Here is a 27,984-nt window from a genome sequence, read left to right on the forward strand (position 1 = left end):
TCCTTTTTTCCATTTTATTTCTGAGGTCTTCATCCAATTTACACCTGCTATTTCATTCCCTGCCCAGCACAGGCTTTTAAATAAACCCATTAGATCACTGAATGAGCAGAACAATGTTCTCTAGTCTATTAAGGTCCAGAGATTCAGGAGACATTGGTTGCAATGTGCAACATTTTCTTGGTTGAAAAATAATCACTGCCTGTAAGCAGTAATAGAATGCTGAAACAAACCAAACAAACAAAAAAACAACAACTAATAACTAGGTTATAAAAAAGTAGTGGTACAAAATGAAAAAGTAACAACTAATGATTACATATTGCACACACAGAGGCTTCAACAAGAAAGAGACTTGAAATATCAAACAGTGCGTGTCTGTTACAGTGAACACAGTTCTCTACCTATACAAAACTCTGGACACAAAGGAAACTAAGTTCTGGATCAAAAAATACAAAGAAGCACTTGAAAGATCTGACCAAACGTATGACGACGAGCCCTGCAGAAACAGCACATAAATGGCAGTACATTGAGGTAGTTCAAAGTTCAGGACTATAGGAGAAAGATTTTGATCCAAAGCCCAGTAAAGTGGTTGAAAAAAAGCTTGTCATTCAGCAGGACGTAAAGCAGACACTTTGGTCTTAAGGCCAGTCAACAAAAGAATTAATTGTGTAGTCTAAGAACCTTCTGAAAATAAGGACAATAAGAAAAGGAAAGTAAGCTTGTTTGGTTAAATCTTATCTTTAGTTTACAATAATAAAATATTTTGGACTGAATGTTGCTTAAAAATATCCTGTTTGATTAACGGAAATGAGAAAACGGGACTTGAATCTGGAACTATAGGTATGACGCTACAAGCACGTGGGAATGGTGCAACCACATAGCAGTGAGGCTAAACTAGTTACTAGCATGACCTTGGAGGTAAATGTGAATGACAGTGTGAGAGTGAGGTATTCTTTACGAGCCACAGTGTTTGATGGGAAGAGGTACGGCATGATGAATTCATCTTCGTAGCACACGGCCGAACCTAGCAGAGCGATCATGGCTACTTTTCCCTGTGGGGAGGAGGAACTAGTAAAGCATGGAAAGGAGGGGCGCACAGATGCCTCAGTCCCCCGGGGCTTCTCCCTCCATCTGCCTGCGGGAAATGAAACCTCAGCATAACGTCGACCTTCTCTACAGACAGCAAATCGGTTTTGAACCGATGCGGCAAGACGTGAAGACAAAAACAAAAGGAGCGACTTCATACAAACATCAGCTGGTTCAATGGTATGTTGTGTGAACATAGTAAAGACATCTGTACATCCCTGATATGTGGCATGTCACTGTAAACAAGACCAGAAGGGAGACAGGATTCTTGGTCATAAAGCCATCAGTTCATTTAAAAGGCAGCAGCATTAAAGGACCCTACAGCAAATCCAGTGTGAAACTTCAAGGACTTGTTGTAAAATGCTGGTGGGATGGAATGCGGATCTTCATGATTTCTTAAGGCTGAACGCTAAAAAAAAAGATTCTCAAATAATCTTTTCTCTTTTGTTGAGGTCAATTGATGCCGCTTTTCCACCAGTTCTGGACCGGTGTCCAAATTGAAACCAGGCTGTGCAAATTCTAATAGTTTAAGACCCTTGTTCTAGACTGGCCCCTGAAATCTAACTGAAATCTCAGGTAGATGGAGAGTATATTCAGCTTCCTCACCCAGAACCAACTTGGGCTTCCACTTACAGAAAGTAAAACGGATTTTTCATCAACTGACATCACAGATGTCCTTGTTTGAGAACAGTAAGGTTTCAGGAGAGCTGTCCAGAACCAATGTTTGCGGCTCAGAGTTTTGTTTCAAGAGGCCTTCAAACAAAGGAAACTAGTGACTTCAATATGCGGAGAGCGAGCTTCAATTCTTTGCTCTGAAACGACTTGCTTTTTAAATTAAAGTAGAGAGAAACCCACTATCCTAACATCACAGGCACCAACAGGGGAAGCAAACCCCCCTCTCACCATAACAAGTTCCCTTGTTTGAGAGAAATAATGGTTCTGGGGCCAATCTGGGAGCAGGATCACTGGCCACAAAATGAGAACCTAAGATGTCTCAAGGTGGAGAGAGGGTTCAGCTCGCACGCTTGAAGGCTTAGTTTAACCATTTCTGTATCCATTCAGCTGATCTCTGGGTCTGACGGGAGCACTTTTAGCTTAGCTCAGCATAACTAATTAAGATTAGACCATCAGCTATTTTCTAGGTAGCCTAGAAATTATACTCTCGGGTTTAATCATCTAGGGCAGGGGTGTCCAAACTTGGTCTTGGAGGGCCAGTGTCCAGGATAGTTTAGCTCCAACTTCCTTCAAAAGACCTCCCTGTTTTTTCTAGTATACCTAAAAAGAGCTTGATTAGCTAGTTTAGGTGTTTAATTGGGGTTGGAACTAAAATATGCAGGACACTGGCCCTCCAGGACACCCCTGATCTAGGAAATTTGTTGCAATACCATGGCTGCATTAGACACAATAAACTTATGACTTGCAACTTCAGTCTTGGTATGCAATTTGACTAAAGAATAGCCCTGCTTTAAATGGGACACTTTTTGAAACTCTTTTTTGGAAATTAAGCCAGATGCTAATAATTTATCTGAGTCCATGACTTATGCCAAGCTAAATGTGTTCCCACCAGACCCAGAGATTGGCTGAATAGATTGAAAATAATGGTTTGATCCTCAACTGTTTAACTCTAGTGGACTTCGAATACGAGTTAAAGGAACCCTATATATGCTAGTGTTCTATTAAAATCACATTGTTTGGCCACTAAAAGGGTGCAAAACCCACTCTCCCCGACTGACCTCACATGTTCCCTCATTCAAGAGCAGCAAGGTTTCAATTGGGAACCAGGATAAGCGCAGCCTCTGCCAGAGCATGGGCTCCAGCTCTTGTGGAAAAGCAGTAACAGTCCAATTTGTGGCACAGCACTGGAAGAAGGTCCTCACTTGGCTAAATAGTCTTAAAAAATAGACAACCCCAGAGTTCATTAAAAACCCCAAAAGGAAGCATCAAAACCAAGTTCAAATGTCAGTTAAGTTAATACTATCACTTCAGTGGGATCCACTCGACTGTTGTTCTTCTGTTTAGAAAGTCTTCGTCGGCGTCCTGGACGAAGCCCCTCTGAGACAGCTGAGGCGGAGAGGTTGGAGGACGGTGGCAGCCCCAGGTTAAGTTTGTCCTCCCGCTCCTGGCGTCACCTGTCGAAGCAACTGGCTGTGAAGCTGTGGTGTGAACTTAAGTAACCGCTCCCGTAAGTCAAACCGAGGCAGTGGCGCTCGGGTGCCATGCTAACTTGCATAGAGAGAGGACCCTGGAGAGGCAAGCCTCGCAACCCTGATGCCAAACTGGGGAATGATGCAAACGAGCTAGCCGGCATTGAGGCTGAAAGCAAGCCGGCTTGATGGGGCTGCAGATATTCCCGAGAGCCCACCGGTCCCAGGGCCTGGCAGTCGGCCAGCATGTGCAGCTGGGATAATGCCGGCGAGTGCTGGGAGAGCTGCGGGTAGCTGCTGGCCTGGAGGAGCAGCTGCTGGGAGCTGGAGGTGGGCTGCCTGTGCAGAGAGGGGGCGGCAGTGCTCGGGGGGACGTGAGCTTGCGGCTGGAGGCTCTGGCCGGCTGAAGGGGAAGATTTGGATTTGTTGGCTTCTTTTACGTCGTTGTCGTGAGCACTGTAAGGGAAGACAAAAGAGCAAGGTGAAGTGAAGCGTGTAAGGTTTGCTTCTGGGCACACACCAACGCGAGCATATTCTGCGGTTTGCTCTTACAGTAACATGAGCTGGATGCACTGCGTCAGATGATCCCAGGAGTAGCCCGTGAGCAGGTGGAGGACAGTGGTCCAGCTGGGGGAGATCTGCAGGCAGATTCTGGACGCAGCAATGCAAGCAGCTGCCACCTGAGAAGGCCTGAAGCTCAGGAAGGCATGATCTATAACAAAGACACACACACACATACAAATATGCTACATTATACCCTCAGAGATTTTATAATGGGGCACAAGAGGCATTAAGCTTAACTATGAAATGGTCGCAGTATCAATATGCCTATTGATTAGAAACTGATATACACACGTGACAAATTAATGATCTCATCCATACTTGAGCATATGCAGATTTCAACGTTAAGGATTTTTCTACTGGCTCTATTGAGCCAGTGGTTCAGATTTTTACTTGCCATGCCAAAATTTTCACTGGCTCCACAAAAAAGAAGTTAATAGCTTTTTCCTAGCCACATATTTTAAATACTGTGTCAAAACCAAACATAATTCAGAATTACTGTTCTTTAACTGACAATTAAAAAAACTACAATTGTGATGCAACTAAACTTAAAAAATAAATAAATAAAAAATAAAAATAACAACCATATATATATATATATATATATATATATATATATATATATATATATATATATATATATATATATATATATATATATATATATATATATATATATATATATATATCAGGGCTCGAAATTGCGACCATTTTGGTCGCATATGCGCCCGAAAATTAATCGATGCGATCTCATAATATATTTGGGCGCATTAGTGCGACCTGTTTTGATTTTTTCTAAAAACGTGCTGAATTGCTCTTCCCTGCCGCTATATTGGTTCATATTAGCTGTCAATCACTCAAGGCCTTCCGCTGTTAGATGACAGGGAGGGAGCTTTTATGACCACGGGAAATGCAAACGGCTGAAGAGTGAAAACTTAAAGCACACAGGTTTGCAAAGTGCAAACCCCACCTAAAGTTGAGGCGCAGATAAGAGCGATCATGACACGTGGTGAATATTGATCCGCCAGCTGAGATCAATCGAGTACGTGCTTTTCGGAGAAAGCGCCCGAATCTCGATGCGTTGCATTCACTGCGTGTTCAGCGCAAATGTACGCTAAAAGTCAAATCAAATACTCTACATATCTTCGCCAAAGAAGCTCGCCTTTACTAAGTTTACACTGAAAACTGCATCTCATAACAAACAGCGGTATTGCGCCGGTGCTCAACCTGCTCATAAATTGGGTCGGCTGACTCGCCTGCTTTTCCACAAACACAGAAAAATGAAAATCAGCTCAGACATTTAAATTGACACAAACTGAAACCAAAACTTTTAAAGAGTGATAGAAGTGAGACTTTACTTACTTTCTTTTGCCTATTCTTTCTTGAGGTGTATATTTTTTTTTTAGTTACTGATGACTGCTTTGCACCTTTCAGCCTTAAATTTAATTATTTATTATAATCTTTTGTTTGTTTTGTAGCAGAAATATTATTTATTAAACTGACATGCATATATATGCTGTTTAGCAGTACAAAATAAATATTTCTTACTGCAATGCTTCATTTTTGTTTGATGCAAACTATACATTTATTTTTCATAAAGTAACAGACTTTTTATAGCAGATAACTTGCATTCAAGGCAGCATGATGATGAGAAATGTAATTCATTGTTACTATTATTGTCATTTCCATCATCATTAATATTCTATAATTATTAGACATACACATTTTGGAATTATTGCACACAAATATCATGGTCATCTCAGCATTAGTTAGATAATTCTTTCTGGTTTTTGTTAGTCCTAATTGATGTTGTTTTAAAATACAATAAATCCATTAAAATACAATTTGCAGCAGTGCTCATTCATTTTTGGTGGGTGCTCCTAAATTTTTTCTGGTGCTGCTAAATTTTTGAAGTTGGGAGCACCGGTGGTACCAAGTAAAAAAAGTTAATTTCGAGCCCTGTATATATATATATATATATATATATATATATATATATATATATATTTATATATATATAAATAAAGAGTAGAGAATAAACAGACGAACCGAGACAAACTGATCAGATAGTAACTTCGGTCAATTCTCTCCGTAATATTTCAGCATGCTTTCACTTTCATATTCGAAATGAAACATATTTGCTGGTAAGAAAGACACCCTGCCCTACTCATGGTTCTCTCATCTTATAGCCATATAAATGGCAATTACACAACCATAATACACTGTGATATAGCCTGGTTCGTTAACTATAGTTTGTTGGATCGTTTTACTTTCTCACTATAAATCGATCCACTCCAGTTTGTTTCAACCAAGCCGAGACCACCACATTCAGGTAATTTCAGGCGGAATGATGTGGCGTGGACCGGAGCGTGATTCACGTATGCCAAACGAACCACACTAACTGGGCAAACGAGACCGTTTCCGAAACAAACATCTAAGTGTGAAAACACACCAAGACTGTATTTGCACGCAACTGACAAACAGTCGCAGCCAAATTAAACTTTAGAGAAAAGGCAGCACGATCCTGTCTACTGTCCCAAGTGCCATCAGGCAATCCTTATTGTTGAGCCCTGTACTTAAGCATATAGATAAATCAACTAAAAATACAGGAAACCTCATAATTGATGAAATTCTTCCACCAAATAATTTTATAGCACTTGAAAAAAGCTATTTACAATAGCAATTTTTAAAACGTATATAAGAAAATGTATATTAACAATATTAATAATATTTCAAATGGAATAAGCTAATAATTTAAATTTAATAAGCTAATAATTACATTCAATTAATTAAATGATTTAAAGGGACAGTTCAGACATTAAAACTAAGAAAGATATTAATTTCAAATCCATGCTACTTTTTACATTTTCTACTCATCAAAATATACTGAAATAATCAAACATCATAAACATTTTTAGCTTGTTTTAGCCTTTTCTTAAGCAACAAATCATATTAAAATGATTTCTGAAGGAAGACTGGAGTAATGATGCTGAAAATTCAGCTTTTATGTCATAGGAGGCGACGCAGTGGCGCAGTGGGTAGCACGTTCGCCTCACAGCAAGAAGGTCACTGGTTCGCTCCTCGGCTCAGTTGGCGTTTCTGAATGGAGTTTGCATGTTCTACCTGCGTTTGTGTGGGTTTCCTCCAGGTGCTCCGGTTTCCCCCACAGTCCAAAGACATGCGGTACAGGCGAATTGGGTAAGCTAAATTGTCCGTAGTGTATGATTGTGTGTGTGTGTGTATGTGTGGATGTTTCCCAGAGATGGGTTGCGGCTGGAAGGGCATCCGCTGCGTAAAAACTTGCTGGATAAGTTGGCGGTTCATTCCGCTGTGGCGACCCGAGATTAATAAAAGGACTAAGCCGACAAGAAAATGAATGAATGAATGAATGTCATGGGAATAAATTACATTTTAAAATACACCAAAATAGAAACATTTGGAAAGTGTTCATAATATTGCTGACTTTTATAAAGAAATAGTATTGTGTGTGTATGCTGATTACTACTGATTTTCTTTTTTTTTTTACTCTTTTAGATTAAATTAAACTAAAAAGATTTGATTTACCTTGCAAGGAAACCTCGAGGAAGTAGTGCGTGTACTTGTCCATGAAGGCTTTGGTCTTGGACAGCGAGGAGAGGGGCCAGCCGTTGTGCAGGTCTCCCTCCTGGACAGCAGCATGGAGGTAGTAGTCGATGAAGTGGGCAGGTGTGGGCATGCACAGGTTCCAGCCGAACGTCTCCAGCAGCAGCAGCTCCATTTTGATGAGGTCCCGCTTGTTGAGCGTGAGGTTCAGACTGCACATGAAGCCTAACGTGTTCAGCTGCTCCAGTTTGGGCACACGGTCTTCCTTCTCCTCAAACTTACCTGCGCAATAAGCATTAGATTGGTATTATTTTACATGCTTTGTTAATGACTTAAAATATGAATTAATGGCCTGTGAATTATCATACTTTTATTTTAGACATCACATCTGATTGATTTAGCAGTAAAGAAGACATTTTAAATACCCAAGCAAGCAGCACTGTTACCATCAAAAAAAAAAAAAAATTATTTATCAGCATACATAGGTTGCCAAATACAAAGGCTTATCAATAAAGCAATATTTTTACTTGAATGCATCACAATATTCTAGGGTTTAACCAACACACAACTGGTGTTTGACTAGCTTAGAATTGTTTAACAAGATTTTCATTTATTGGCTTAATAGTTTCAGTTATCGGCTTCCAAATGTAAAGTGTTTCGGTATCTGCCAAAAAAAAAAATCATATTACATCACACCAGATTGTTTTAGACTTCATTTTGTGGTAAAAATAAATTTGAAATACTCAAGCAGCACTATTAGAAGGTAGACCAATAAAAAAGTATGTATTTATAAGCATATACAGGTTGCCAAAGACTTATCAATATCGGGGAAAATGTCCACATGGATCATTATAATATCCCAGGGTTTAACTAACACACAACTGGAGTTTGAATAGCTTAGTATTCTTTTCCCAAGATTTCTAATTATCAGCTTAGTAATATCAGTTATTGGCTTCCAAATGTAAAGTGTTAATGACTTAATCCATAAAAAGTATTTTTTTTAAGTTATTGACTCATTTTTTAATTTCGCAATTGGTGTTTAGTATAAATAGGGCTGCACAATATATAGTTTCAGCAATGATATCGCAACGTGCGCATCGGCAACAGTCACATCACAAGATCCGCAATGTTGAGTCTGAATTATAGTTGACCAGAAGCTACAATACACATCTGATTTGTACAGTCACTGCTAAGTTTACCCATAATAGAGTGAAAGCTTATCATTTGCATGTGTTTTTAAGACCTTGGAATGAGCATTTTAAGAGAGTTTGGACACACACACACACACACAAAATAAAAAAAACGGATGATGTTTGGAAGTGTAGCAAAGATTAATTGTATTTAATTATTTATATGATTCATGACTAAAAAAAAAAAAGTAGTTTTTTTACTTAAAACTTTTGTCTTGTTTCTAGTCCAAATATCTGCATTTCAAAGCGAGCGAAAAGAAGATTTAAAAAAAAAAAAACTTATTTTTTTCTGAAAACAAAACATTATTTTTTACTTGAAGTACAAGAATTTTTATATAGAAACAAAAAAACAAGAAACAAGACAAAGCAAACAAAAAATCTGTTTTTTTTGCAATTGTGATCATTCAGTTTCTATAACTGAATATTGTCAAATAAAGCTATTCAAACTATTTGTATATCGCAATATTTATCACAGAAAAGTAAAATATCGCAATATAATTTTTTTTTCTAAAAATGTATATCAAGATTTCTATTTATCACTAATTATATCGGTTATCAGCTGTTTGACTAACTCAAAATTAGTGATTGATTGGTTAGAATAGAAAAGCATATCAAGACTTCTAATTATAGATGTAAATGTATTGCTCATCGGTATTATATATACACATATCAGTATTGGCCAAAATGTCCATATCGTGCATCTCTACTTTTTAGTGCTTTTGTGAACATCTGGCCTCGATGTATAGAACAAAGTAAACCACTGGCGTAGATATCCACTTCAAAAAAAAAAAAAAAAACCCATTTCATAATTACCACAGACCAATGGATAGTTTACTTCGACAAGCTATTTCAAGCATCGTTTGAGCCTAATTTTTTATTAAAAAATAACATCACACTAATTCATTCTTCGATTTCACAAAGTAAACTGGGTCAATAACAGATATAGACTTCTCCTTCTTAAATAAAGCCCATAATTACCAGATATCATCAAGATCTGAGACATTCTTGATTAAGAACAATGCATCTCTGTGCTGCCCTCACATACTTCAGTTTCCTCTAAAAGGATCAGCATTGACATCATTAAGGTGAGGCATGTTGTGAATTCCTGTAATGAGAGAGCGCAGCTGCCTCATGGTGAATTAGACCTTCTCCGCTGAATTCCTTTCTTCTCTGGCTTTTCCCTTCCTGAGTCTAGGTGCAAGGTGTTAATATCTTTTCCCTAAAGTCCAAGACTCCCTCGTATTGCCTCCCCCGCTGTCTAATGCTCCAACAATAAGGGCCCCATGACCTCTGACTTCTGCGGCTCTTGCTAGAGCGCTCAGAGCGGCCCTCGGACCACTGACGTTTGAGGAGGAGACGCAGTTAAAACTAAAGAGAAACCAAGGTCACACCTTCATTCCTTCAGACTCTCAATAAACCAATGCCATAAACACACGTCACGTCTCCATCATATTAAATGATGAAATGTACACCTCAATGATCACTATCAGGTTTTATGAGACAGAATTGATGTGTTTGATTCTTTACCATACTTGATGAATAAAAGCAGATGTAAATGTACATCTTTAGAATAAGCGGTCCTGTATAGACAGTGACTGTGAATCATTAATTGAGCATTGAAGGATCACAGTGCACCCCACAATACATATGACTTTTGATTTTAAGTCTTTATACTGCCACAAACATTCAAATCAATAGGTTTTACAAATTTCTCAGCAAATTTTAATTCAAAACTAAATATAATTCAGCATGATTACTAAATTTATAATTAATAATAATAATAATAATTAATAATAAGCACACATAAACCTTTTCACATTTTATATTGTGTAACACTGAATGATGGAACATTTCATCCATATTTTAAAATTCTATTTTCATAAAAGTGTCACTATTGCTCTTAATGTTTTTAAAGTATAAAAAATTAATTTGGTAAAATTAATTTGAGTTGCAGACACAGAAATGAGACATTTGTCATAAATGCTATTGCAAAAACGACTTCAAACCGATTTAACTGTCTTGACTGCAAACCCAAAACACGCGAGTCCTTTGTTCTTCTATCAGACAACGCTGAATGATCTCAAAGCGTATTTAAAAAGAGCAATAGACACGTCTTGCCTTTTTATCCCATTAAATTCAAACACGCAAATCAAACACAAAAGAAATGACTTTCTGTATTATGTTGCTGTAGATTCAGAAACACTGGTGGACCTTCGCAGTCAGAAATGCCCGGCTGACACAAAAGCCACTGCGCCATGCCTTTTCTTAATTATCTGGGGTATACAAATTCTTCATTAGCATCAGACCTCAGGGGGGCATCTGTCACACTAATCTGAATATCAGAAACCCTGCTGAGTGTTTCAGTTCAAACATGCCCCTCCAGGGTCCTCAAATCCTCAGCCCTCCCTCCCGCTTCTGAGGAAAAAGACCAGCCTGCATTTGACATGCTACTCTACACCGTTTGCTGCAGATGCATACAGGACAGATACGCCATTATTTCAACACTTGCAGATAGGGAGTTTTGGGTTTCATCCCATTTTGTTTTAAGCACAGCTCCAAAATGCAAAGAATACACCAATAGCACTTTAAAATGAGGATTATTTATTAGCAATGATGTCTCTGTTAAAAAATGCTAGCATAAATAGAAGCTTTTCAATCCACCATGAATCCTAAATAGGTTCTTTAGAGGATTAAATGTTTTTTATTTTGAACTCGTGTGTGTCCATTTTTAAAACGTTGGTCCATAGAAGACAAAAATGTCAATTTCAAAATGATAAGAGCATAATAATGACTTCTTATACTGCAGAATATTATTGAAATGACTATTTTCATGGACATATTTCTTTACTAGCCTTGATGGACACTATAATATGATTATTATTCCATATAATAAACGCCAAGCAGATTTTATCATTACATTAATATAGTATGGGATAAGTCAATCAACAGAAACATTCATTTTGATGTTTTTTTTTTTTTTTTTGTGCAGCAAAACACCAAAACAGTATATAAATATAAATGCTTGATGCATCACATACACTAATCAAACCCACATAATTAAAAGTACATCATTTTAATTAGAGATAAAACAATTTAAACTTTTTGGCAGATTAGTGACCTGCTAGAATCCTTTTTTTGCTCAATGCAATTTCATTTAAAGTACTTTAATTGACAGCACATGCAAAAAGTATACATAGTTTTCAATATTTTTATAAAATGAATTAACATTGCAGGCCCATAGGCAGCCTGGTTAAAGGGGTGGTTCGTTTTTCTCAAAAAGCTGTTTTTTTGCAGTTATTCACCTCATTTTTATGCAATTATAAGGTTTAAACAATCCATTTAGTGACATTTTTTATTATTAGGTTCATCTTAGGTCAGACAATAAAATGTACATAATATTGATATACATCATATACATATCGATATACGCACTGATACAATTCACCAAGCAAGAAATTATTAGGAAAGCATAATTATACACTAAATACGTATAGAAATAAAAGGTAAAATACAACACACACACATAACATAATAATAATATTAATAATAAAAAGCAAACAAAAGAATAAATAAATAAATAATTAAATAATACAAAGAAAAGAAAGAAAAAGAGACAATTAAGATATATAGTTGTCTTTGTTTTATTGCAAACCGAATCTTTTCCATTCGAAGAGCATGTAAAAAAATCAAAAATCCATTGCTGATAGGAAAGGGCAGCTGCTGACTTACAATTCATAAGAATAAGTCGTATAGCTAGTAAAGTTGCAAAGGCTACATTATCGACCTTTAATGAATTTAATTCAACATTTTCTGGCAGTGCTGTTAAGGGGTTCATTTAGTGACATTTTAAGCATTATTTACAGCTGGATTAGCTTATTGGACTGTGATCAAAACCACAATTTTGATGTACCAAACATTTTCTAAAGAATTAGAATCAAGAAACACAGGGGAAAAAAAAATTATTTTAAAATACTAATTTATTACATCATTAAAAACAGCAGTAGAAAAAAAATTGCAGCCTATTGTCATTTATTTGACCAGCACATTTTATCTGGACAGCACATTCAACACATTTAGCTTTCATCAGTCAGAATTTGGCTATTTGAATACGAAAAAAAAAAACCTTTAAAACACAATATTAATAATGTAGAGCTTCACGTTTTTTCTAGCCTAAAAAGTAAATGAAGTAAATTTCATGGATAACAATAAAAGTTTTCAAATTAACTTTAATATGGGCTGCTTTTGGTGCTTTTCATTGATCATTTTTTCTTTCAAGAATAAGGTCCAAGATTTAGAATAAAAGTTACTCGTAAAATGTTTTCTGTATTTACACTTACATCAGATTCTGCTTGGTCTTAAAAGTCTTTTTTCCACAGTTTATGATTGCATAGGAGTCAAAATAGGACAAATGTTCTCATGTATGGGGCAAATTCTGGATTTCTGAAGCTGAATCATTAAATTTCAATACTAAAACACAGTATACTAATATACAGGTTGCATTAGAGCAATTCCAGCATTATGGATGTGACAATTGCAGGAAAAACTTAAAATATAAATTCACATAGAAAGTATATGTTAGTATTATATTTAAACATCTGTTTTTATTTTCCAGAACAACTAACCACAGCATTACAGGATCAGAAATAGATCAATCTGTAAACATGTTTTGTATTTTACATGAGGAACATAAGCATGCGTTAGGGATGTGAACAAAAAAGTATGAGTTTGCAGCATTCAACATGCTTTGTAGAAATTCTGTGAATTAAACTTCACAACCCAAAAGAAACGATGTTAATCAAAAGGACAAGAGTTGGCTCACTAGAACAAACATGACAGATTTTTTTTTTTATTTGACATTTTTGCATTTACGAGGAAAAAGCTTCACTATATGGATGTGACACCTCTCTGTTATGGATGTGACCGATGTAAAATTGTTACTCGTGTGTCTTTGAAATAAAATTGTTTAAAAACATTGACGGAGACATTTGAGGTTTTTTTAGGAGTACTGTAAAATACTTTCTTAGAACTGATGACTAAAAGGTTTGTCTATGGCATTATATTGGAATCTTTATTTTTAATAGTGAATAATCCAAAATGATTTGTACATCAACCTGCTTTATTAACAAAGATGAGTTTCACAACACACCTCACACAGCGGTTCTCATAACAAACCCCCCATCAGCCCATCTGCAGAAAGGAAATGAGGCTGATATCTGGCCTACTCCTCCTCCTACACCAAAGTTTTGGGCTGAAAGAATGAGCGCGGTGGGTGTGGGGGGGCTAATTGTGCTGATAACATCAAGCTCAAGCGTTTGTCCATGCATATCCACAAGCTGCATTTAGCCATCATTCATCCCCAAACGTTATCGTCTCAAAATTAGACCCGAGAGTCTCGCTTCATTTCCTCAGTTTTGATATTTTAAGCTGACCTCAGCTGAAGCTAAAATATTAAAACAGCCCTAAAACAGAAAAAATTCATCAAGACTCTCAGGTCTAATTTCGAGACGATAATGTTTTTGACTATTTCTGCCAACTCAGCCTTTCAGACGATCATCCTGCATTAATGCGGAGCTAATATGAGGGTACAGTCTGGCTTCAAATTAAATTAGCTTATAAAAATCTAAAACCAGCGCAAATAAGCTTCAGAAAGCCAGCAATGTTTCTGGCAGTTTTTATTAGATACTATTAAAAGTAGAAATATACATGCAATTAGCTTTTATGCTGAGATTTCAGTTTTTAATTATAGTATTTGTAAAGTGTTTCAAGTTTCAGTTTGACTTCTGCTAGGCTTGATGTTTATTATAAATATAGTTTATAGTGAATATCACAATGTTTCTTATTCAAATTACTTTTCCGTTATGGTTGCATTTAAAGTATTTACTGTGAATGGAGACTAATATAGCCAAAATATGAATGTAATAAAATATGATATGATATAATTAATTATCAACCATTTTCCTATCATTTAGTATTTTGCATCATTGAAAACAAAATTTTTTATTTTTTTTATAAAGGCGCAGCTTTTAATTAGTCAAAAACCTAAGGTATCTTCTGAATTAAACAAATATAATACATTTTAGTAATTAAGATTACCAATAAAACAAAGGGAATTTTAAAAAAGGTACCCCATGAAGATTAACAGTTTTTTCTTAAATGTTTTCATCCTAATAAAAATAAAGAACAACGGTGTAATCTTAATTGTAGAGATTATTATTTTTATTATAATTTAGTAAGTTCTAAAGTAAAGTCTAGTCAACAATAGTAACATATTGGTCACAACTAAATCCTGTAATAGGGTATATGCAGAAGTATGCAGAAGGACTTTTAATTTTGCAGTAACCCGGGTCAAGCGCTTTCGGTGAACTGTATGTAATTACAAAATTGGAGAGTTTAAGGTCTGTTTTCTTTAAAAATCGACGATCTCCGCTGCCTGATTGATATACGATATAAAGTGGGTCTCAGATTGTACAAGAATCACTGCATTGAATTATACTTTCCCTTGCCATGTCTTTAAAATCTGACAGTTTATTTTACTCCAGTATTTTCAATGGTGTTTCTGCGCTCGCCTGCTGATCCTGACGGCCGAGTGCATGTAAACAACCTTTTTAATCTCAGTTTTTGCTTCAACAACTAAATGAATGCTGAAGACCATTTAACTGATTATATTTTAATTACATTACAACATTGATGCAATAAAAGGAACCATATAAAATTGAAAAAAAAGTCACGCTGACCGATCACCGGAAGTTTTTCGGTATGGGAAGAAACACTAGCTGTGCATATAACCTAAAATCATAATATTTAAAATAAACCTTTATTTTGACAGCTTAACTTGAAGATGCCCAATTTGATGATGTGCATACGATGTTTCTATTGTCACAGACAAAATTCTCATAGCAGCTCATGAGATTCATTTCTTGAATTTACGTTCGCAAATAATGGGAACAGTGTTGGCAATATCTAGGGGATTAAATCATATCTACAATCCTTTTTGAACAAGCACAAAATACATTTGTGTTGCTTCTAACATTTAAATGTAGGGAAAAAAAAGCTTAGAACTGAACAATGAATCTTTCCACAGCCCTAAATCAATATTAAAACAGGATTTTCTATATGAAAAATCCCAAGGCAGGATGTTTTATGCAATAGTGCAGCTCCCCGCCGTTTGTCATAATAAATCTTGGTCTGAATGGAAACTTTGCTATGCTTTTTAGCTTTAAGTCCAGCCCTTCCCCACACACATTGACTGCAGGCGACTCTTAAAGAATCTCAACAATGGCCGCAGCCGCCTGAATCAATGACTTGGGGAAAGGGAGGGATATTTTAACAGGGAACATGAGCGAAGCTATTATTCATTCAGTCGAAAGCAATTAATTAATGCCTAAACACTGCCAATTGCCAACCAGCGAAAAAAAACAACCCTTCCCCCCAAACAAGAGCAGAGATTTGCCATTTAAACACAACCTTTAGATTATTCAGGTCATTTAAAGACGGACGCAGATGCGGAAAGCAATCTCTATTAGTTGTCATTATAAAAGCAGTTGTTTTGGCCGATCAAGGCTCCAGATTTTAATCTGTGAAAAACAGCAACACATGGCGACACAAGTCACCCCCAGTATCTTATCAGCGGCGTTTTGTTTGTGTGCAAGCAGACGTGCCACAGCTGATAACACCAGCATTACATTGCAGCACACTGATATATTATGAGTCAGACTTCCTTGTTTCCTGCTCTATAAATCTACTGGAGACATCAGGCGACTCTCCTGCATCTACATAAGAACACATCTCTCCTTCTGCTGCCTAAAGCTCACAAGTAGACTTCAGGTTTGTGAAAAAAAGTTGTAAATTGGCAGTTTTCCGTATTTAGCGATTTCTGTTTTGATTTTTGATTCAAGGATTCAAGAAATCAAGGATTTAATTATTTTTGACATCGACTCCCAGCCCTAATGCCATGTCAGCTTCATTGTAGGGATATTGGAAAAATCTGAATTGCGATATTTTATTTATCTGTGATAAACTGCAATATGAATACGGTTTTACAAGAAAGTTTGAATAGCTCTATTTGACGGTTTTCTGAGGAGTCTAACAGTATTCACATACAGAAATTAAATAAATGCAATGCAAAAATCCTTGATTTGACAACGAAAAATGTTTTGTTAACAACCTCAGTCAAAATTAAGAGTTTCTTAAAACAAATAAAATGATCTGTCAGTGGGGTAAGTAAAATAATCTTGTTTTTGCTAGTAGATATTTAAACTGGACAAGACAAATATTGCAATTTTTTTTTTGCATAAATCATTAAATCTATATGAATATAGTAATAAAATACAATTGTGCAGCTCCTGATAAACTATAACTCGCTCAACATTGCATATCCTGTAATGTGACTACTGCAGATGTGCACATTATACCAATGCTGAAATGATATATCAAACCAATATCTTCATAGCAAAAACTAATAAGAATAACACTATAATAACTATAATAAATACAAAAACATTCACATAGACAAACAAAAATGCTGATTTTATTACATGAACCCTTTTACATTGATTAGAATGGCAACTTTTGGCAAAATTTGACAAAACGTCTTTAAAAGGGTTCATAAAAAGCATTCTACATACATTAACAGCACAACTTTATGAGTCTAATAAAATATGCTAAACAGAGAGAGAAATTATATTACGAAACATGCATTGAGTAGGATCTTTATCATTTTAGTACAAATGCATGGTATATGTAATATGGTACACGATATTTTAAAATTGTTATAATCAACATGCTTCATGTCATTTCAGTAAAAATTAAAATAGAACTACAACTTCTGAAACTGAACAGCTGTGTTTTACTGTTGCATAAAATGATGCATTTGAACAAAGTAAACAAAAAAAGTCTAATTAAAAAATATGACACTATAATTTTGTTTAACTAGTATAGTTTTATCAATCTAAAACACATTAAGAACAATCAGGTAAAAAAAACACACAAAAAAGTCAAATGAATAAAAATATAGATCCCTACCACTTTGCTTAACCAATCCAGTTTTATCAATCTGAAAACATCAAGAACAATAGAGTAAACGAAAATAAAAAATCTTTGCGTCCTTACTGTTTTCAAGTTTCCTACCCTGCGACTGAACAAAATCACTTTTTGGAAGCTGCTATTTTAATATTCTTCAGAATATCTTGTTTTGTGTTCGACAGAAAGAAAAAAAAACTTTGTTTGTCCACATGGTGTCAACAATAAACTGAGCTGCTGCTTCACAGAAAGAAAAGAACCAGTAACTAAACAAGAACAACAAACTACTGAAAAGCGCTTGTGTGATTAAAATATATCCACAAATACATGTTGAACGCATAGTCTTTCAAAGTATGCTTCATGTATCAAACCACCAATGCTTGCAAAAATGAAAACAGACAGAAATTAACTGTATAACCAGTGCAGTGAAAAACACAATCCAGTAAAAAAAACAGAATTAAAATCAAAAGAAGTGCTTAGGCCCTTATGATGATATGATTAGGTCTAGTGTCCTTAAATACCAAATATGAAGTTTGCTTGTCTCTATTACCAACAAACACACTAAATCATTTTTCAATTGTCTGCTATCGTACTAAATGAGGACATTTTAAAACAATCTCTAGAATATTTACCATTTTAAGTGGAGAACAGCTATTAGGGCTGCACGATATTGAAAACAACTGGCATTGCGATATTTTTTTATACAATATACTGAAATACTGAATATATAATTTCACAAGATGAAATGAATAGCTCTATTTGAGAAGAATTCTTGATTTTCTGTTCATTGGGGCGAGTTCATAAGAGACTGCACCTACATAAAATATAATAGACCAATCACAAACATTCAGAAATACAGTAGAGCAAAGGCACTGTACAAATGAAATATACAGCGCTTTATGATTTTCTGGAAGTCTAGCAATATTCAGAATGATACATAAATTTAATAGTCAAATGCAAAATAACACTACAGTCTTCATAATAAATAATATATATATATATATATATATATATATATATATATATATATATATATATATATATATATATATATATATATATATATATATATATACACACACACACACATACACACACCAAAATACAATACTTTCTTCAAGTTAGAATCATTATTTCTTATGCATGAATATTTTAAATGGACATAAATGATAAAAACTGACATAAATAATATATATTATATAATATATAATATATATTTTGGTAACTTTATGGCTAAACGTTGCAACAACTCCTCAAATCCTCCTCAAAAAAAAAACTATAATACTGGTTTGACATTGCAGATCCTGCGATTAACGTATGCATATCGATGCTGAAACAAAATATTGTGCAACCCTAAAGCTGTCATAATATCAATATATGAAAGTCACATCTCAGTGACATTTGGTTTGATTTTTTGTTTTAAAATGCAAAAACATTAGCAAAAAGCACAACATTTAATATCATTTTTTGCTTAATTTTTTTTTTCTTGAATTTAGGAAAGATATTTTTAACTAACTTGCTTGTAAATATAAGATTCACCTCTGGAATACTTTTATAAAAACAGACTGAAAGTCTTGTTTAATGGCTGCCATCAGCCTATATTGCACCCATTTTAGAATTATGGAGTTTACAAAACTGTGAGAAGCACAATATAATTTAAGACTGGGACTTCATTTTTCTTCAAAGCATAACAGCCTCTCGTAGTCAATTAGACAAAGTATGGCTAACTGGAAGCAAATAAAGGAGTATATCAAGTCCAAAACTTGATTAAAACCAAAAAAACTATTTGAATTCAACTGCAAAACTGTGAGAAGCGCAATATAATTTAAGACTTTGATGCAGACATTTTTCTTCAATACATTGCAGTTTCTTGCAGTCAATTAGACAAAGTAACTAGAAGCAAATACAGGAGTACATCAAATCCAAAACTTGATTAAAAGGAAAGAAGTCATTTGAATTCAATTGTGACTTCTCCATTAAGCTCTATGTTCTCATATAATCTCGTATATAAGAGAAAAAGCTCAGAAGCAGACATGTGCTTCAGACTGTGATGGGGTTTGCAACATGCCAAAGCAGCTGTACGTTGCTCTGCACTTTCAGATCTGCACGTTGGATGGGTTGCCTTGGAGACTGAATAAGGGGTCTTGAGGCCAGCGGAGGCCACGGCCTCTTATGCACACAGCTGTCACGATGCACAATACAGCAGCCAGCAAACCCAGAGTGAAACACACGCTCACTCAGCTTAACATGAGCATTTATAGATACTAAGTTTCTTCAGTTCAGATCAAGGACGTCAGCTTTCATAACTTCCCATGACCCACTGGTGTAATTTATCAATCAATTAAAAGATTTGATATTAACCTTTAGAATACATGATGTAGGACGGGGCAATATGGTATAAATGGAATCTCGATAATAATTTTAATATTGAACGATAACGATATACATTTCGATACCAGTTGTTAATGCTTCCAGATTTAAAAGAGTACGCCAACAATGAAGCCACAAAAATTAGAGGGTCCATTAAAGGCCATAACTTATTTTTGGCTGTTACATTTTCGGTGGCTAAAAATTCAGTGCTTCTCCAATATCAACGCACTTATAGATTCACATTGTTGCACACTTCCGCTGTGACTGGCTCTTAGATCAAAATAAAGTAAAAAAAAAAGTCCAGAGCTTATCATTGTCATTGACATAAATTTTAGCGTGATTCAATATAAAACCGTTTATCAGCCCAGCCCTAACAAGATGAGTTTATTGCAACCGGCATGACATGATGTGCAAATGCCACTCAAAATGCAAAGTTTCCTATGTATTTATTTTTATTTTTTTTTTTACACATTTTAACGATTGGAATTATTAGCAAAAAATATTAAAAAACTGATATTTTAAAATGCAGCCATTGACTAAAATGTCATGATTACTACACAATGCATCAATAGTGTCATCTCAAATGTACACACCAGAAACTGGTGCATGTGTGTCCACATGAACAAACATAAGTTTTTCAGTCACTGTACTGTATGTTATTTTCTTTCCAGACATGCACAGGATATTGTGCATAATACAGTCTGGAGAATGCGAAAAGGCCAGTGTTTACTCATAAATGTCATTTATTTGTAAAAGCTTATTTGGTTGATAGCCAAATCATAATATAAGTATCTCAGATGGATTAAATTTCAATATTTGTACATGTTCATGAGCTAATGTTACTCATTCCTCTAAATTACATGCTAATTCATTTTTAACAATTAGCAATTTCAGGGGTCGCAAAATCTGGTAGCCTGAAGTCTTGGGGCTAGGCATAGGCCAGTCAAGATTCTGACAGTATGATAACCTTGGATTAAAATATCACAGTTTCATTGTATTGTGATTACTGCTCTAACATATATTCTTTTTATATGTCTAAGTAAAAAACAACAACTTTTTCCCATTTGAACACAAAACATTTTATTTTGAGAAACGTTTAAAATATTTTGTAGCAGTAAATATGTCAGGCTAAATAATTCAAGTCAATCATTGACTTCTGCGGTCTTTATAGATTTCTAAACAATTTAAAACAGCATCATTGGATATGCATTTCTGCTGGAGATACTGCTGTCCTAAAAACAAATCTAAATAAAAAATATTTCATCATAAATAAATAAAAAATCTTACACATCGTGACCTTGGAATGATGAGGTTTTATCTGCATTCTGAATGATTTTGAGATATTGAGCTTCAAAGTTTTTGCATTCCATAGCAAACAGTATGTGTGTAACATTAGCTTTCTTAAATAAAAAGTCTTAAAATGTAAACCACTTATGCAAAAAAAACATCCCATAATGTGAATGTCATTAAACTCAATTTTGACAAAGTCAGACAGAACCTTATAATTCTAAGGTGATGACATATCTCAGGGACAGTATAGCAGACAATATTGGCGGTTTTAAAACCTTGACTTTTCCTAACTGCAGTATAACTTGAAAATGGTTATCGTCCCATGCCAACTCTGGGCTATTGTTTTGTCAATCGGGCTACCAAAATCTCTTAATAGCCCCAAAAAACAAAACTGAAAAAATAAAAAATAATAATAAAATAAAATAAAATAAAATAAAAAACAATAGCCCAGGACTTCGGGCTAACAGATTTTGTGAGCCCTGAATTTGATAATGCCGTATACAAACACAACATGTGATTTTTACACAGAACACAAATTTCCTATTTATTTATTCCCTCGCATCTGCTCCTCACATGCCTCAAACTACACAAATTAATAGCGTTCATGCTTAATTAACCATCAATAAGCTATATTGATTAAATGTTCTGGCAACAATTAATAGATCATCATTTTAAATCAGATTTACATCAGGTACCTGCCATCCAAAGCGCATCAAACCCCAGCACAATACAATAATATCCAGCTGCAGACCCGTAGACCCACACACTTTCAGGACACACAATCCAGCCCACACGATCCAAGCAGGGGCAAACTATATATTTGATTATGACAGATGTTAATGTTTATAATGTCTTCCCTGTTAATAAATATTTTACACAATAAACAATACTGTATACTATTTCACAAATATGCCGATCAAGACAGGTGAATGGGGAACATTGTTTCCGATCGTCATACAATTTAACAGACTGAACAGTTTTAGAGTCAATTAAGTAGATACTCGATTGCTAAAACAATTCTCAGAAATATGTATAAATCTAAGTTGGACAGGTTATAATGGATTCATAACAATAAAAAAATAATAGCAAATTAATATGTATAGGCTATAATACATCTTTATATGTAATAAAATCGTTTCACAATTAATAAATGCATAACACTATATTAATATTTTACTTCAGCGAATGAATAGAATTTATTTGATTAAATAGTCATTAGTGTTTCAACTAATTATTTTTATTTACATAATTTGAGTACCAAAAGTGCACCGCTGTTAAAATGATCATTACGATATTATAATGACTAAAATGGGAAACCCTAAACTGTTCACAGTCTAATGAAAGCCAATCGTAGCATGGAAAGTCTCGATCACCATATTAGTGAAATACAGTAGGTGGCGAAAATGCTCCTAAAGAGTTAGTCGTCTTTAGACAAAAAAATAAAAAAATAAAATAAGACTGATTCGTCATTAACCATATATGGTTCGCCCCTGCCTAGATCATGTGTCCTGGATTGTGTCCTGAAACATACCTCGCACCACAGGGTGAAGCAGTGTAAGACTCTTTAACTTACTGGCCAGCAGGAGGCAGGAGAGGGCGATGACGTACAGTTGCCGCACGGCTACATCATAGTGATCCATGAAGAGGTCCAGCAGGTAGACGGCCAGGTGACGCGCCGTAGGGCACAGCTGGTACCGGTTACTGAGAACAGCGAGCAGGTCAGCAAAGTACCGCCGCATTCCAATCTGTGGCGAATGGGCTTGGTACGTAGGCAACTTCAGCTCCTAAAGAGAAAATTTATTTATGCTGTTTAAACAGTTTACCATGGAAGACTACAATAAAATAACATTTTAATTTAGTAAGAATTCAGTAAGTTGATCAAAAATAATGCCAAACACATTACAAAATCAATTGAATATAAGTTGAGGCTAATTTAGTATTTACTTTGTTAATTTATAAATTAATTGAGTTTATTTATGGCTGCGCGATTAAACTAAGGCGATTTTTTTTGCGCACTTTGACAGTAAAACCAGCTCTGTAATCAGCATGCTAATACAGTAAACTGATAGTATAAAATGCTTACCTTAAAACATTTAACAATTTTTTATGATTATTTTGCATAACCAGAAAAGATTTCATTAAAGACATTGTATGTATTCACATTTCTACATATCTTACGTACACAGATGAAGTCAACACTTAAAGTGGATCAAAAAAGCTCATCAAAATTCTGGGAGTTTTGAAAAATGGGAGTTGTTCAAATAGTTTTAGGGCAACTTTGATAAAAGGTTTTGATCCACTTCAAATGTTGACTACTGTATACCTACACATGTACATACATAAATACTCAAACAGACTCCAATTTTTACTTTGTAATCAAGGAAATCTTGACAATTACAACTAATAACAACTGCATAGAAAGTACTACAACTCCTCAAACAAACCCTCAAAAAAACACTTCAGTCACACTTAATAAGCGGCTAAATTGTCAAACTCTTTCCAGACAGTCCCATAAGCCGAGCATACTGCTTTATAGTGGCTGTTCAGGAAAGCACTGGTTCGTTTACAGGCCGAGCCATCGTGTCTCACTGCCATCTGTCCCCTGTGGGGTGAGGGGCTGCGATTTGACCCTCTCAACGAGCCCTTTTGTGGGGCCTGCCCGCAATTTAGACAGGCCTACAGCTGCTGCTGTTTCTGAATGGCCGATCAGTTTGTCAACTGCATATCTTGATGCAAATCATTTTCAGGAGAAGATTTCAGTAAGACAAATTTAGAGGAACTAAAACTAAATCTGCACCACTTTTGGTGGTTTCATGCTTTTATGGGTTGCGCATGGCTAAAATGGAAATTGACAGTTGAGCGTGGAAGAAAATATTAAGAAACTGCCATTCAGCTTAGTGAATATTTAACTAAATTGCAGAAGAAATATCTAAAAAGTGATTATAAAAACATGAGCAAGGCTGCTAATTAACCTCCTCAAAGATTACAATTAACTGCAAAGACTTTCAGCGTTGAAGTAGTAGGAGGTAAAGCTCCCACATGCAGCATAAAATCAAACCACAGCTTATTTGTGTGAAGAACAATCTCCAACATTTCTGCACATTATTATCTATAAGCAAACAGAGAGGGAGATTGTCGTCCAAACAAAATCCACCAACACCAAACCTTCAGACTCTAAATATTTCCCCAAACAGCTGAACCACACTAAAATCTATAGTCCTACATAATCGCAGGATTTCATTTAGTGCTCTAATATACATTTTTAAGCTGCTTTCAAATCACATACATCATTTTGTCTTTCCTTGGCACACACTAAGCAAAGCCAGCAGGATTGTTTAGTCCAGTAATCTCAAACTAACAGACAAACTCAAGTGCAAACACACACAGACAAACAGAGCACTTCACATTCCAAACCGGATGTGAGCACAGCCTGCCATAAACAGGACAGACAATAAAAGGACAACGGACCGCACTAAATAAATGCACTTAAACCTCACCATCTGATGGGTGCAATATACTCAACGGTAAGGAAACAAAAGTTCACATGGTTTAGCAATATACTTCCTAGTGTTCCAACACGCACGCACACACACGCGCGCACACACACACGCACGCACGCGCACACACACACACACACACACACACACACACACACACACACACACACACACACACACACACACACACACACACACACTCAAAAAGCAAATGTAGCAATAATGACATACACTTAGCAAAAACGTATAACTGTTCACATTTTTATTATAAAAGCACACACTACGTAGTAGGGCTGCACAATATATCATTTTGGCATCGATATCGCAATGTGATCATTTGCAAGTCACATCGCAAGTATACGCAATGTTTTTATATTTATAATTTATAAATATGGATTAAGATTTACCATTTTGCACGTTTTTTGAGGGGCCTGTGACAGTGTGAGGGTTTTAAAAGCATTCAGGCTTATGTAAATGTACCGTTTGTAACTTTGAAAAATTAATAATGATTTATTTTATGGAATTGTTTATATGACAAAGACTATGCTGTATTATTTCACATTTGATTATTCATTTACTGTATATCCGAATGCATTTCAAGGTTTCACAAAACAGTAAAATGCTGTATATTTAATTAGCTTATTTTTCTTTATTAAATATCTACGCCTGTCGATTATTGTGTTCATAAATAAAAATATTATGCTTATTATACAAGACTTATTGTGCTCTAGTGCTGTAAAAATTACACTTGAATTATATTTTATGCAATCTTCCCAGTCAATCTAAACTTAAACATTTATTCAATTCATCTAGTGAAATTGTATTCATATCGCAATATACATCGCAGAAGAAAAAAATTGTCATGTGTAATTTTTCCTGTATCGTGCAGCCCTACTATGTTGTAATAGATTACCATCCAAAATACCAATATATTGACATTTTAAATCTTTATATTTGATATCATTAATACCAATTAGTATAAAATAATACGATTAGTACAGGTCAGAATAAGCATATATATATATATATATATATATATATATATATATATATATATATATATATATATATATAGCTGCATGGTGGCGCAGTGGGTAGCACGTTCGCCTCACAGCAAGAAGGTCGCTGATTCAAGCCTCAGCTGGGTCAGTTGGCGTATCGGTGTGGCGTTTGTATGTTCTCCCCATGTTTGAATGGGTTTCCTCCAGGTGCTCCAATTTCTCCCACAAGTCAGGAGAATTGGGTAAGCTAAAATTGTCTGTAGTGTATGTGTGAATGAGAGTGTAAGGATGTTGCAGCTGGAAGGGCATCCGCTGCGTAAAACATATGCTGGATAAGTTGGCAGTTCATTCCGCTGTGGCGACCCCAGATTAATAAAGGGACTAAGCCGAAAAGAAAATGAATAAATGAATATTTTGACAGTTGAACGTGAAAGAAAATTTAAGGAAATTGCCGTTTAGCTTAATGAAGCTTTGAAGCTTCAACATATTTAAATGAACTGCTGCAGAAATGTCTAAAACGCTGTAATAAAAACATTTATATATAAATAAATCAGTTGTCAATATAATTTGCATCCAGGTAAAACACTAATTTAATATAAAAGACTATATTATTAAATGATTTTAACATATATGAGAGTACGTTTAAAGCAAAATTAATAAAAAAGAATAAAGTAAAACTAAACTACAAATGGGTTGTGCCAAAAAGGGCATATAATTTGCTTTAGGTTCTTGGACAGTAACTGATGTTCAATAACACAATAAACATTGTTTTGAATATGAATGTAGACTAGGCATGGGACAATAACCATGTTTAACAAAGTTTAAAGCAAGCCATGCTTACTGCTCTAAAATATCTTAAATGTTTCCTAAAATGAATTGTTGTTTTTTTACTAAGCCATATAAAAAATAACTTATTTTAGAGCATTAATCACAAAACTGTGATATTTTATCCATGTTATCATACCATCAGAAACAGCCCATACTAGATGATGTGTTAGCCAAGAACCATCATAAAACCACAATCAAGGGATGTTTTCTAAGGGCCGTGTGACATTTCACACGTCCCTATCACAGCTTGAACAAGTCAAACCAACACTGATTCAATTTGTCACAACCAAAACCTGTATAAAGAATATAACCCAGATTTGGTGGACAAACACGTCAGTTTACTACAACTCACCTTAATTCGCAATGCCTGATGGATGTCCGCTGCGAGCTGGGTTTTCCACCACTGGCCCTCCGATTCCATCTTTCCCATCCAGAAAGGCCCCCAATCCTTAAAACACAAATACGAGTGTGAAAGAGAGAAAGCAGCAAATCTTGTTCAGTTTAGATACTTCTACAACAGCACTTCTATTTAAGGCCTGTTTGACGGGAAAATGTCACAGCTCTTAAAGGGAAACCAAACAAGATAAGTGGACAAAATCATTTCTAAATTTACTGAGCTTTAAAGCGTCCGACAAAGTTCAAGCAGTTCTTCAACACGAAAAATCACGACTTTGTCTTCATTATTAGTGGAACACTCAACTGATAACATAAAACAATGGCCCAGTAACACATTTAAGCAATTCTAATGTTACTTTATAAACTACAACACAAACAAAACGTGTATGAAATGAAAGTGACCGGCGTCGTACATCCACCCCTGCGGCACACCACGAGCGATACCCAGATCACATGCATGTTGTGAACGAATAAAGCAAAGAGTTTCAAGAAAAACATGATAATCATCCAAAACTAAAGCATTAGAAACAGAAAAACAAACATTACATAGTAGTAACTGGTTTAAAGATCCACATAAAAGCGACAGCGCGTCTTACCACTGAGACAAGGGCGCTCCAGAGCTCTTTGTTTCAGAACTGCCGCATACTGGAGTTAAATCCTTCAACTGCACGCGTGTGTACTTCTCGAAACAAATCCCATATCAAGTAAATGCTTCCCGGGAAACACAAAGTCAAATCGGTGAGCAGTTGGGTCGTTTTTTTTCTATCAAAACACCGCCGCGTGCGTATCCAAGTTAACCCGTTTGACTTTTTTAGCCGTCCCGTGCGGTGTTGCTCCCCCAGCGGCCTGAGAGGAGCAGATCTGAATGATGTTGATGCTCGGATCTGCATGGTCGCTGAACGGGGAGGAGTCCAGGCGCGGACATGAAGATTAGCCATGTATTAAACAATTGAGACTCGTCATCTTGATTAAAACAATAATGGATGTAAGACAGACATGTTTGTGTATAGATGGGCTTTATGTA

At 35.4% G+C, this 27,984-nt stretch overlaps 2 protein-coding genes and 1 long non-coding RNA gene across 3 annotated transcripts in view; 1 reads left to right on the forward strand and 2 right to left on the reverse strand.

The window, feature by feature from the left end:
• On the reverse strand, window positions 1-27,807 carry ccnjl (cyclin J-like). The gene is made up of 6 exons (NM_001309845.1): window positions 27,557-27,807; window positions 26,917-27,012; window positions 22,812-23,022; window positions 7,353-7,652; window positions 3,780-3,939; window positions 1-3,683 (listed from the first exon to the last, which is right to left on the reverse strand). Exons 2-6 carry the CDS (start codon window positions 26,992-26,994, stop codon window positions 3,209-3,211), a joined length of 1,224 nt encoding a protein of 407 aa, NP_001296774.1. The 5' UTR covers window positions 26,995-27,012; window positions 27,557-27,807; the 3' UTR covers window positions 1-3,208.
• The window catches only part of timd4 (T cell immunoglobulin and mucin domain containing 4), a 1,098,921-nt gene that overhangs the window by 699,802 nt on the left and 371,135 nt on the right, over window positions 1-27,984 (reverse strand). The window lies entirely within an intron of this gene.
• LOC147831951 (uncharacterized) lies at window positions 13,413-16,128 on the forward strand. Its single transcript, XR_015520504.1, has 2 exons — window positions 13,413-13,949; window positions 14,065-16,128. It is a non-coding gene; the product is annotated as an uncharacterized LOC147831951 (long non-coding RNA).

This window comes from Danio rerio, chromosome 21 (assembly GCF_052040795.2).
Source record: "Danio rerio strain M-AB ecotype USA chromosome 21, GRCz13ab, whole genome shotgun sequence".
NCBI classification, from domain to species: Eukaryota; Metazoa; Chordata; class Actinopteri; order Cypriniformes; family Danionidae; genus Danio; species Danio rerio.